This window comes from Eptatretus burgeri, chromosome 8 (genome assembly GCF_056783735.1).
Source record: "Eptatretus burgeri isolate ZD-2024b chromosome 8, Ebu_testis_v1, whole genome shotgun sequence".
Classification (NCBI taxonomy): domain Eukaryota; kingdom Metazoa; phylum Chordata; class Myxini; order Myxiniformes; family Myxinidae; genus Eptatretus; species Eptatretus burgeri.
In genome coordinates, this window is record NC_140968.1 from 97295833 (window position 1) to 97308483 (window position 12651).

The following is a 12651-nucleotide window of genomic DNA, read 5'->3' on the forward strand; positions in this document are numbered from 1 at the left end:
CATCACAAAAAGCCTGACACATCTGTGATCACCACAGTTCCAGAAGGACAAAGATGCCATAGAGAAGGTTCAGTGTAGGGATACCAGATTGATTCCGGGCCTCGCCAGACTCAGCTATGAGGAGCGGTTGAAGGAGACAGGGATTTACACACGAGAAAGAATAGTTATGAATATACTGAAAGAATATGCAGAAAGGCGGTTATGAGGTAATATGATGGAGATGTTTAAGATAATTAAAGGTAGAGATAAAATAAGTGAAGATGAATTATATTCAACAGAGTAGACAGTGACAGAACCAGGGGCCATAGACTGAGAGTAAAGGAGAGTTAAGACGGTAGTAAGGAAGGGGACTTTCACTCAGAGAGTAGTTCATACATGGAATGGTCTCCCTGGAAAGGTAGTTGCAACAGAAAAAGTAGCAAAGTTTAAATTATCATTAGATAGGTACCTGGAAGTTATGGAGATAGAGGGGTGTGGGGATGTTGATAAGATTTTTCGGTAGTTTTGGTGTTGATGGGTTATTGTGTACGGAGTGCTGTTGGTGGGGGTCTTGTTAGGGGGGGGTTGTGTGGTTGATGTGTTTTTAACCATGCCCATGCCCCCTCCCCGAGGGGAAGAAAAAGAAAAAGCAAAATAATTACAACAAAAAAACTACAAAAACAAAAATAACATTTTTTTTCTTTCATTAATTAAAATGATCTTGGGTTGGTGTGGTTCGGTGTTCGCGCAGGCACGATGGGCTGGACGACCTCCCCCTGTGTTGGATTGTCGTCGTCGTCGTCGCCGTCGTCGTCGTCGTCGTCGTCGTCATCGCCGTCGTCGCCGTCGTCGTCGTCTTGCCCTTCGCCAGGTTTGACGTGGTGCCGTGTACGCGACGAGCGATGGAGCCGAGTGTTGTGAATGAAGTCGAAACAACATGTTATCCGATATTTGCTGAAGTGAACCTGAACTCCAATAGAGAGCTCCGTTCCCTTTCTTCACACAATTGGCATCGATTTCGTCGGATCTTCTTCTTTAAGTTCACACCACGTGCCGCCCAGACTCGCTCACCATCAACAGGGGGTGTTGACCTCCCAAGCAGCTCGCTAGCGCTTGCCAAGCCAGCCGTTCCTTATGAACGGTTTCGAACAGAGTGTCTGGTTGAGTGCTTAAGCCACCCGGCGAGCTCTCAAAAGACATTTAGTAACCGAATGCAGCCCTGGTCTTGGCAAGCGTGGTGGGTTCATCAAATATCCCCTCAGTACTAGTTCAGGGAGGTGTTTCTCCCGCCTTGGACGGTACTAAGTAAGCGTGTTTTCTGAGGAGAGAACGGATCTCTCGGTCTCCATTAAAGTTCCTCTGGGTGTTTTCGTGGCATCGCACGGAGTCGAAGGCAGTCGGTGTAGTTAGCAGCAGAAGTTGATTTGCCTGAATCGTTTTTCCCTCCACTACACGGGACGGGACGGGACAGTCTGGTCCGTCGTGGGCCTGAAGACGTACGTCACCCTGCTCGAGCTAGCAGGACGGTGGGGAACAGCACGCCTGCACTTCCCGCCACCAGGCAAGTCTAGGCCCGAGGGCCGACAGGCCTCGGGCCTTCATCCTTTATCATTGTCCTTCCTTCCTCCCAGTTACGTTCACTTCATCTTCCCTCCCCGTGCATGTTTTATTAACCGATTTAATTTTTTTTCACGTTCCGATCTCCACAGAACGTGGCAAGTTGGAGGTGACGAAAAACGGGTTCGTCGGAATCGAAAGCGGGTTTTAATTTTATTTATTTATTATTATTTAAAAAAAATTATTATTAATTAATTAATTTTTCTTTATTTCTTTCTTACCAAATGTGGTAAAAAAACGTTGGTTATTCCAGCTGTTTGTCGGTGACACAAAATACACCAAGATACCCAGATCGTCGTTCATTGACGAGGTGGTGTTGCAGCCGTTCAGAAGTCATCTCAAATGTTTACTTTGTGGCGTTGAAGTAACACCAGGTGGGTTGACTCAGTCCGTCATCAATTCGGATATCCGCAAAATGAGTACAAGCTCACGAGTAACGGGGGCACTGCATCAGCGGCGCAATCGTACTTACAGAAAAAAAAAATGATACAACCATCAGGCACAGACTGCATACGCAACAACATAAACAATATTGTTGCGAATCTGGAAGCCATGAACACACAACAGCCAGGTCCGACAGATCAGTTATATCGGTAAGTACATGTTTCTAGTTAGGGTCCCGTCCCTAATCGAATGGTAATTAAATGTGCATGTGCTGCGAAATTATTTTATAGTTAGGATTTTTACACTTATAACAACAGCAACACCGTCACCTCGCTCACCGACTACATAGTGCACGTTTTTCTGGCTGCGGACGTGGGTGGGACCCCTCGATCCAGAGCCGACTCCGCCCACAAGGGCAAGGGAGGCAAGGGACTCTGCCCACGAGGTACGCCCATATATATATATATATATATATATATATATATATATATATATATATATATATATATATATATATATATATATATATACATATACATATACATATTGTTACAGCTGTGGAAATTCACATTACACCATAAAGGGCCCTCAGGTGAGATATCTTCAGAGGTACATGTGGAGTTAGCCCAAACCCATTGTATAGAGGGAATTTATGTGATTCATCCGGGCTGCGACGCTTTGAGTTAGCCATTTTTTCTTTTCTGTCGTTATTTTGAACCAACCACGTCTCAACCGCCATCACACAACAACCACCTTAACCACCACACCAGCCATCGTCACCAACTACAACCACGCTCCAACCCGCAAACAACAACCACAACGCCAACCCTCACCACATAAGACCCTCCACCACCTTCGCCTTTACCTTCACCACTTTATCCCACATCATCGCTTCGACGGCCATTCCCGCACCACCTGTGAACACTGAACGTCGGGCTGTCTCGGGCCCGTTCGGCGATTGGTGCCGAACACACCGAGCCGCGAGCGCGAATGGTGGCCTTTCCGAGGGGAAAATTCGGATCAGAAATGCTTCACACCCACTTCTCCTCCGTCCAATTGGCGAGCGCGGGGCGGCTTGGCCCCGCCTCCAAGCGTGTGTATGTGAAGTCCGTATATGCAAATTTTAGGATCAGGAGAGGTTCACGTCCATTTTTGCCTGACCAATGGCTGACCAGGGGGGGGGGTGGGGCGGCGTGGCCCCCACTCCAATCCCGTTCTGATCCTAAAATTTGCTTATTGGCTGCTCCTGCTGCCTATAAAAAGGCGAGCGCAAGGTGAATTGGAGCGAGTTGGGTTTTGGAGTTGCTTGGAGAGTGTCGTCGAGAGGTTGCTCTTGGGGGACAAGGAGCGTGCGTTGGCAGAGTGGAGTCGAGTGCGCGCGGTGGAACTGCAAGCAAGGGAGCTCAGGTCCGAGGCAGGAAGGACGGCGGTCGGCGATGAGGTTGCGGTGTGGGGGATCGCTCGTCTCGTCGCGGGACCCAAGCCAGCCAGCCACTCCCTCCCCCAGGACATCAACAATTCCCCCTTTCCCCCGCGCTGAGATAGTGCAAAAAGGGGGCTCCGTTCCCACCCCACCCCAAACGTGGTGCCAACGAAACCCGCCAAGGGGCACGGAGTCGGGGCACAGCGGCACGGCCACATTTGCGGCTTGCCCGCCAATGCTTCACGAGGACGCGGGTAAGACTTCCCCGGTCTCACGGACCTGGCCGCTCCTCCAGGTCACGCGCACATTTGGCCTATGGGCCTGTCTGCCTCCCTGTCTGTGAGGGTGGCTTCTTTCCTTTGCTTTTGTGTAAATGTGTGTTGGCACCGTCTGTGAAGTAAAACTGTATAAGTGTTGCCGTGTGTGCACGTAGTCGGTTTTAACTCTTACATTTGCTTTATGTGCATTTTGATTCTGTATGGCTGTATATACGTGCTTTCCGTGTGCCAGGAAATGAAATGCTTGCTTGTTGAACTGTGCCCGTTTCGCTTTGTCTTTTCTCTATTGACTCTCCATCCTGCTTCACGTAAGGGGTTCGTAGTGGGTGCAACATCCCGGTAATTAATCTGAACCGTCCAGGTCGACGATAACACCTCTCGGTTATCCCAATAGTACGGAACGGGCCGCCCAAGCGGCTCGTGTCCGGAGTCGACCTGCGGCGAGGTACGATCTCCCGGTTTACCATCCGTGTGGGTACTTCGGTAGGTCGAGTTTGGCGAACAACCCTATCCTACGCGGGTGGCCAATTGGCACGATTGTGGTGAGGTCGAAAGGCCCACCCGTGACTAGCTCCGGCCTTGGTCCGAGAGGGTCACGACAGAATTGTCCGTCCGGTGGGCGACGTGCCGCGATTCGATTTATGTGGCCGTTTGCACGCCGGCGGGTGCGAATTCGCAACAATATATATATATATATATATATATATATATATATATATATATATATATATATATATATATATATATATATATATATATATATATATATATATATATATATATATATATATATATATATATACTGTATATGTCTTTCTAACCACTATCCAGCCATTTACACCATTCAGTTTTAGCCATTTGCATCAGTGATGCAAATTTCGCCATCTGATGCAATTGGCGAAAACTGGATGGTGCAAACGGCTGGATAAGGTGGGCAAAAAACAACACTCAATACTTGTGCCTGATGAAACCGGCTGTGAAGCCGGTGAAATGTTGCCTGAGACCAGGTCTGCTCTCACTTTTTTGCTCAAATCAGCAGAGTCGATGTCGTTTCTTACTTTTGGTTAGAAGCACCTTCTTTTTATTTAAAACACAAACAAACAATATATTGTTGCGAATTCGCGCCCGCCGGCGTGCTGACGGCCACGTAACTCGAATCGCGGCACGTCGCCCACCGGACGGACAATCCAGTCGTGACCCTCTCGGACTAACGCCGGGAACCAGTCACGGGTGGACCTTTCGGTCTCACCGCGATCGAGCCAATCAGCCCCCGCGTGGGATAGGGTTGCTCGCCAAATTCGACCTACCTAAGTACCCACGCGGAGGGTAGACCGGGCGATCGCACCTCGCTGCAGGTCGACTTCGGACACGGGCCACTTAAGCGACCCGTTCCGTACTATCGGGATAACCGAGCGGTGTTATCGTCGACCTCGACGGTTCGATTAATTATCGGGCGTATTCAGCCCACTACCAACCCTTTACGTGAAGCAAGATGAGGATTCAAAGAAAGAAATGACGAAGCGAAGCGGGAAACAGTTCAACACAAAGCACATTTATTCGCGGCACACGGGAAGCACACATATTCAATTCCACCAAAAGCACACAGAAAAGAAAAACACAATTCAATTTACACAAAAAGCAAATGCGACAATGCAGATCTAATACCGATTACACGAGCACACGGCAACACTTATACAATTTTACTTCACAGACGGCGCCGACAACACATACCCAAAACCAAGGAAAGAATACCCTCAAGGATGAGGCGGGCCTGAGGCCGAGACCGGGTCGGGCCTACCCGTCTGGTGATGAGACGCGGAGCGGCGATGGTGCCTCAACTCCGCGGGCCTCGCGGACAGTGTCTGGTAGGGGGTGGGAAAGGGGCCCCCTTGGTCGCACTATCTCAGCGCGGGGGGAAACAGGAGGGGGTTGCTGATGCTCGGGGTATAGAGGATTTTTATTGTCCCGCGACGAGCGTCTCCACCTCGGCCAGGTCGCGCTGTCGGCCTCCCTGGGGTGCAGCTCCCTGCACGACGCGAGCACCCCCTCGTCTGCCCTCGCCGCCTCTCCACAGCTCCGTCCCCTCCGTTCCGACTCCAACGCACACGACGACCAGCTCCTTCTTGCCAACTCCACCGCCCGCGAAGTCTTGACTCTCTGTTCCCTCTCGACTCTCCTACTCACTGGACTGACGAACACGGTCGCTTTTATCAGCCCCGTAGCTTCGCCTTTGACCCCCCTCCCTTCGACCTTTCACCTCGCTCCCCATTGGCCCGAGAAAAAGTGGGCGTGAATGCTTTTTGATCCATAAATTTGCATATATCGATCGCCCTCCAACGCCCTGGAGGCGGGGCCAAATCGCCCCTCGCTCACCGATTGGACGGCAAAAAGTGGGCGTGTGTCGTTTTTGATCCGTTTTTGAAGCACAAAATCCGTGATTTTGTACACGCTGTTCGGCGCGCGCCCTGCACGAGTCCAACACCGGCACCCACAGGCGGCGCAAGAACGGTGGCGATGCGACGGTTGCGAGGTGTGACGTGAAGGTCGTGGCAGTTGTGGTGAAGAGGCGTTGTGGTTGGTGGTTGATGTTGTGGTTGTGGTGGTAATCATGGCGGTTGGTCCAAAATAAAGATAGCAAAAGAAAAACGGCTATCCTGAAGAGTCGCAGCACGCATGAATGACATGTATTCCCACTAGACAACGGGTTTGGACCTAACTACACATGTACTTACCGAGATACCTCACCTAAGGGACCTGAATGGTGGTTTGCGAATTTGGTAACCACAACACTACCCCCTCCCCTTTTTACAGACTCGTCCCGAGTCGTCAAATTTTCGTGTGCCATCATGTGTAGTTTTCCCCTAGTACATTTTACCTACGGATCCCTGAGTGCGACATTCATGGTATTCGTGTCCCCAAAATAAATAACCTGAGGGCTGCGTAACTACCTAAACAAACTCACTCACACGGACGACTTAAATAAAATTGCCGGCGCTAGACAGACATGCCGGGGGGCGCACTCATATTTACAGTACATCTTAACCTTAACTTACAAATTTTACACTAAACCATGGCCCAGGATCATTGAACTCTGCAAAAAGAAAGCAGTTAGCAGGGAGCCAGGCTGCCCGCATGCAGTCTCTGGCTCAAACAATGCAGGTGACAGGGAACGTGGCTGGCTGCTCACACGCAGTCCAAGGCCTTCCCTTTTGAACTGAACGCAGTGAACCACAACGGTGCATGGGCTGCACAAACGCAGTCTCCGTGCCAGCTCAAGTGGCACACGCAATGAGCACAACGAATGGATGCATGAACACAAACACGGTGCACGGGCCGCCACTGCAGGCCCGTGTTGTAGCTGCCAACGGGGCAGTTCTCGCAGCTTGCAAACTGTTGCTTTTACGATCCTGGCGCACATGGCAATGAACAGGGGGGGGGGGCAAAGCAAAATTGAACGGGGCTGGTGAACATGGGCAGTGGGCATGGCATGGCAAAGGTGAGCAGGCAAACACAGCCCGCAGAAGAAGGCCGCTGCAGGCAAACATAGCGGGCAGATGAACTGGCCGGCACAGGCCTTGCAGCAAAACAACAGCTGCCGATGAAGTTGGCCGGCCTCCGCCTTGAAGCAAAACACGGCCAGCCGATGAAGTTGGCCAGCTCTTGCCGTTCAGTGGAGGTTGGTGGAGGGAGTGCGGTGGTGCTGGCCACTTGGAGGGCGGGCTCGGACCTACCTACCTGTCTCCCTCCCACCTATCGCCTTTGCCTGTCACTGTACATACCCACTCCCTTAATTTGTCAAACCCCAATTGAGCCCCAACTTAAATTTTTTTGTTGTTTTTATTTTTACTCCCCCACTATAAATCGTCCCCTAACCCCCTTTATCGTCCTTGTTCGGCTAACCTATCCTGTCACCTAGCCTACTCCCAACCCCTACGTTCCCTTCCCGGAGGGGAACAAGGGAGAGCTAACGTCCTGTGCCGAGGCCCAACGAAGCCTCAGAATGGCCTCCCCAGAGTTCAGCGATCTTAACACCAAGTGGGTCCAGCGGCCCACAACGACAGCGAGGGGATGGATGGTGCGGAGGGGTACATCTCCTAATCTACCCTAACCATTTAACTGTTAAACTACCCCGGGGCTTTCAACAAGCGCCTCTCGCTTAAACTATTGGTTCTAACAACCCAGATTCCCGTCGCCTGTGTTGGTGTCCTCACAATTTCGGGCCTCGCCCCCAATTTTCTCTCCGTGCCCTCACACGGTCTCATGGCTGGGACACGTGGCTCCCTTTGGCAGGCACGACCCTCTGCCGAATCTCCCGCTATGGCACCCCCGGGCACTACACTGCCTCCGAGCCTACCAGCTCCCTAACACCGGGGAGTGCCCCCCATGGCACCTCCCCTGAAACGCACACGTGGCAGGCCGGCCTCCCGGGCCCCTTTCCGAGGGTCACCCGTGCCCACAACACTGCCCACGCGGCTAATGGCGCCCCGGGCCCCCGCACCAAGCAGGCGCACCCGTGCCCACTACGCTATCCCGGCCTCCCATGGGCCCTTGGCCTACCGCGGCCGACTAGCCTGGTGCCCGGGGTACCCACTCAGCGATACTCACCTTTCGCAGCCACGCTCCCAAGCCCGTCAACAGGGCTCCTGCACCCCTCCAAATGGGTCTCGAGCCTACTTTCCCACCAACAACAAAACGACCTCCATTTTTCAATTTGACTAACCCAGCTAACTCAATCTACACTGACCCCGGGGTCCCTTGGGCGGGAGTCACTCCTCCCCCCAATCACTCATCGCACCATGCATTCCCCATTCGCTCCATACACACAGACCCGCTGGCCTCACTCACTCGCCAAGTACTCACCTCACAACTCACCAACTACTCTTCAACACACACACCACTGAACTCTGCCATCCTCCTGACTACTTCCCCTCACTCACTCGTGCTCCCTCGTCGTCCCTTATACTACAGCACGTTCCTTTTAACACTACGTAGCTAAACTACGTCCCCTCTACACACTCACTGTCAGTCACTGTCTCCAAATACCCCATTAATCAATTTCCCAGGGGGGGAATTTCCTCCCTTCCTACTGGGCTCGTGAACTCGTTGCAAGACTCTGAGAGCCCTGCGCCTCTGCGGGAGCGGCTATTCCAGCACCGACTCCTCCGGCAAGACACATCCATGAGGGCGTAAGGTCGCCCTTGTAAGGCCTCAGGCGGTCCGCGTGGACGATCCGAGGGAGGGCTCGTGGTCCCATTTTAATTTTTAGGACCACGTCACTGACTTGCGCCAGGACGACCCCCGGGCCCTGCCAAGGTGAGGTGAGCTTCGGGCATCTGCCCTTCCTTCGCCGGGGGTTAAAGAACCAAATCTTTGCCCCCGGTGGGTATTTGCTCACCTGGCTCCGGTGGTCGTACCTGCGCTTCATTTTTATGCCCGCCTGTTGGAGCTGGTGTCGTGCGAAGGCGTGGACCTTCTCCAAGCCCTCCTCCAACCGACGGGCATAGCCCTCCCCCGGGGGCCTATCAAGCCGCTTAGGCGTCGGACCGCACAATAAATCGACGGGGCTTCTCAGCTCCCGTCCATACATCAACAGCGCCGGACTACATGCGGTAGACCCGTGCTGGGACGCGCGATAGGCCATCAGGAGGTACGGAAGGTGTTCGTCCCAGTCCTCCTGGTTAGTGGCGGTGAAGAGGGCCAACTGTTGGACCAGGGTCCTGTTGAACCTCTCCACCATGCCATCAGACTGTGGTCTCAGGGGCGTTGTCCGTGTTTTTCGAATTTCCAGGAGCCTGCACACCTCTTTTAGTAATTCACTCTCAAAATTTCGTCCCTGGTCCGTGTGCAGCTCCTGCGGAATCCCATACCGGCATGTAAATCCTTCTACGAAGGCCTTGGCCACAACCCCTGCTTCCTGGCTGGGAAGGGCAAAGGCTTCTGGCCATTTGGTGAAATAGTCCATAATTACGAGGACGTACTTATTACCCTGGCGAGTGGGGGGCAGTGGTCCCAAAATGTCCATGGCCACTCGCTCCAGGGGAGCCCCAACCTGATGTAGTTGGAGTGGGGCCCTCATCCTCTGTGGCGGTCCCTTTTTTGCAGTACAGGCGTCGCATGCTCGACACCAGTCCTGTACATCGCACCCCATGTTAACCCAATAGAACCGCCGGCGGGCCCGAGATTTTGTTTTGGTCCTGCCCAAATGGCCGCCGACGCGGGTACCGTGCACCTGTTTCAAAATTTGGGTCTTAAACCCATCAGGGACTATCACCAGCCAAGAAGTTTGTTCAGAAGGAATTTCCACCCACTTGCGATACAAGATGTTGTCCCTCATTTCTAGGGTCCTCCACTGAGCCCAGTATGCCTTTGTTCGCGCCCCGAATGGGGCGATTTCCTCCCCACTGGGCCTCCTGTTTTCCTGAACCCATTTGTACACTGGCCCTAGCACGGGGTCTTCCCGCTGGGCCGTGCTCCATGCCAATCCACCAAATTCCTCTCCCGCGGTTAGTGGCAAAGTTGGGCCTACCACCCGGGCCGCACGGACTGGGAGTTTCGGGGAGGCGTCTGCCAATTGGTCCCTCTCCTCATGTCTCGTACAATATTTGCAGTTTTCCCTCAGACAGGGGCGTCGAGAGAGCGCATCGGCATTCCCATGAGCCTTACCGGCTCTATGGACCACACTGAAATCGTACTGCTGCAATTTTTCCAACCACCTTGCAATTTGGCCTTCCGGTTCCTTGAACCGTAAGAGCCATTGCAAGGAGGAATGGTCAGTTCGAACCAAAAATTTCCTCCCGTACAAGTACGGGTGGAAATGGCCCACGGCAGACAGCATAGCCAATAGTTCCTTGCGAGTTACGCAATAATTTCGTTCGGGCCTACTCATGGCCCGACTGTAATACGCGATCACTCTTTCCACGCCCCCCTGTGTCTGGGACAAGACTGCTCCCAATCCTTCCTGGCTTGCATCCGTGTCCAGGGTATACATCCCGTCATCGGTGGGGTACGCTAAAACAGGTGCGGATGTCAAACACCCCTTTAATTTGAGGAAGGCCTCCTGGCACTCCTCCGTCCAATTAAATCTCAACCCCTTCTCCGTCAACCGGTGAAGGGGCCTGGCTATCTCCGCAAAGTTTGCCACGAAACGCCGGTAGTAGGAGCAAAGTCCCAAAACGCCCCACACCTGTTTGACAGTTGTAGGTACGGGCCACTCCTCTACCGCTGTAATTTTTCCGGGGTCGGTCTTCACCCCCTCGTGGCCTATCACGTGTCCGAGATAGGCCACCTCTGTCGCGAACAAAGTGCATTTCTCTGGGCTCAATTTCAGCCCTGCCTGCCTGAGGTGCCCAAACACCTGGTCCAAATTGGCTATCTCCTGGGTGAATGTTTTAGCGTGTACCAGGACGTCATCCAGATACACCAGGCATGACTGCCACGGCATGCCGCCGAGTACACGCTCCATCAGTCTCTCAAAGGTGGCGGGGGCGTTACACAAGCCGAACGGCATCACAGTGAACTGATACAGTCCCTTCCCTGTGGAAAATGCTGTTTTCTCCTTCCCCGTCTTATCCATCTCCACCTGCCAATACCCACTCTTGAGGTCCAGAGTTGAGAACCATTTAGAGCCTGCAACGGCGTCGAGGGTATCGTCAATTCTAGGCAGGGGATAGGAGTCTTTGAGTGTCACGTTGTTCAGCTGGCGATAGTCCACACAGAAACGCGTGGTCCCATCCTTCTTTTTAACCAGCACAACTGGTGACATCCAAGGACTTCCCGAGGGCTCGATGACACCTGCATTGAGCATCTTCTCAACCTGTTCATCAGCCTCCTCTCTTTTGCTCCATGGGAGCCTTCGAGCAGGCTGACGGACAGGCCGGGCCCCATTGGTGTGGATCTGATGTTGCACCAGGCCCGTACGTCCAATATCCTCGGGTGACAAGGAGAAGATCCCGATGTGTCGGTCGACCAGCTTGTATAAGGCCTCCCGCTGGGCCTCCTCCAAATCTACACTACTCCGATTTACCATCTCACAAATGGGACCGGGCCAATTCCTAATCGAGTCTGGAGACTCCTTCTGGGGCCGGTCCGGCTCGACGTTATCGTCCCTCAGCTCTGCGACCTCTTTTACTGGGATGCAATCTGCCACCTTCGTGCCCTTCCTGATAGTGCGTGGTTCCGTGCTAACATTTATCACCCGTACGGGCACTACTGGCCCGTCGGTACTTACCAGGGTGCGGCCCACGACTAAGCCCGGGGTTGACGGCCCTGCCGGTAGTTCCGCTAGGCCGCAGGGGCCCTGCCACGTTGGGGGTGCTCGCCACCGGGCCGGGACCACCGCCTCGGCACCCGGGGGAATGACCACGGAGTCAGGAGCCTCCAGCTCCACCCTCTCATCCGTGCTCACGCCTCCTAACGGCAACTCCTCACCACCCAACTGCATGACCCCCCGGCCCAAGTCGATCTTACAACCACCGGCCGTCAGCACATCCAACCCTATTAGACATGGGTTGTACACCTCTGCCACCCAAACCTCTATCTTGGTTTTCACAGTGCCCAATTTAAACGACATGAAACCACGTCCTATGATAGGGGCCGTTGCCCCGGTAGCTAGCTGCAAACTATGGTTTTGCAGACGGTGGATCTCATCCCAACCGTCTACACTCGAATCAAGGACCACAGGGCTGATGATCGTGGCGCTTGCTCCTGTGTCCACCACGGCGTCTACCCCTACGCCGGCAATCTTGCACCGAATTGTTAAGCTACCTTTGCCAATTTGGCCACAACTGATGACCTGTCGCAGTTCTGAGGGCTCTTCTCTGTCTGAGTCTGCCGAACATGGCCCTACATGTTCGGCACTTCTTAGTTTCCCGGGGACTGGTGGGGGGGGTGATGGTTGGGCCTGGCTATCCCTATTGACCCGGGGCGGAGTTGGTGGTCTAGGGGGCCGTGGCTCTTCTCTTCGCGGGGGCC

General features: G+C 53.3%; 1 protein-coding gene across 6 annotated transcripts in view; it reads left to right on the forward strand.

Moving 5' to 3' along the window:
• Positions 1 to 404: 404 nt before the first annotated feature.
• Positions 405 to 12651, forward strand: part of LOC147022342 (kinesin-like protein KIF9) — a 147453-nt gene continuing 135206 nt past the window's right edge. For 3 of the 6 annotated variants that reach the window (XR_015061196.1, XM_085893133.1, XM_085893134.1), the window contains exon 1: positions 405 to 850. Coding sequence is in view for 3 of the 6 variants with exons in the window: in XM_085893133.1 (XP_085749259.1) it covers positions 695 to 850 (156 nt within the window). In the remaining 3 variants the exon portion in view is untranslated. Of the gene's footprint in view, positions 851 to 910; positions 1541 to 1585; positions 1720 to 12651 lie in introns of those variants that run through there. The other 3 variants (XM_085893132.1, XM_085893135.1, XM_085893136.1) reach the window with 3 other exon arrangements.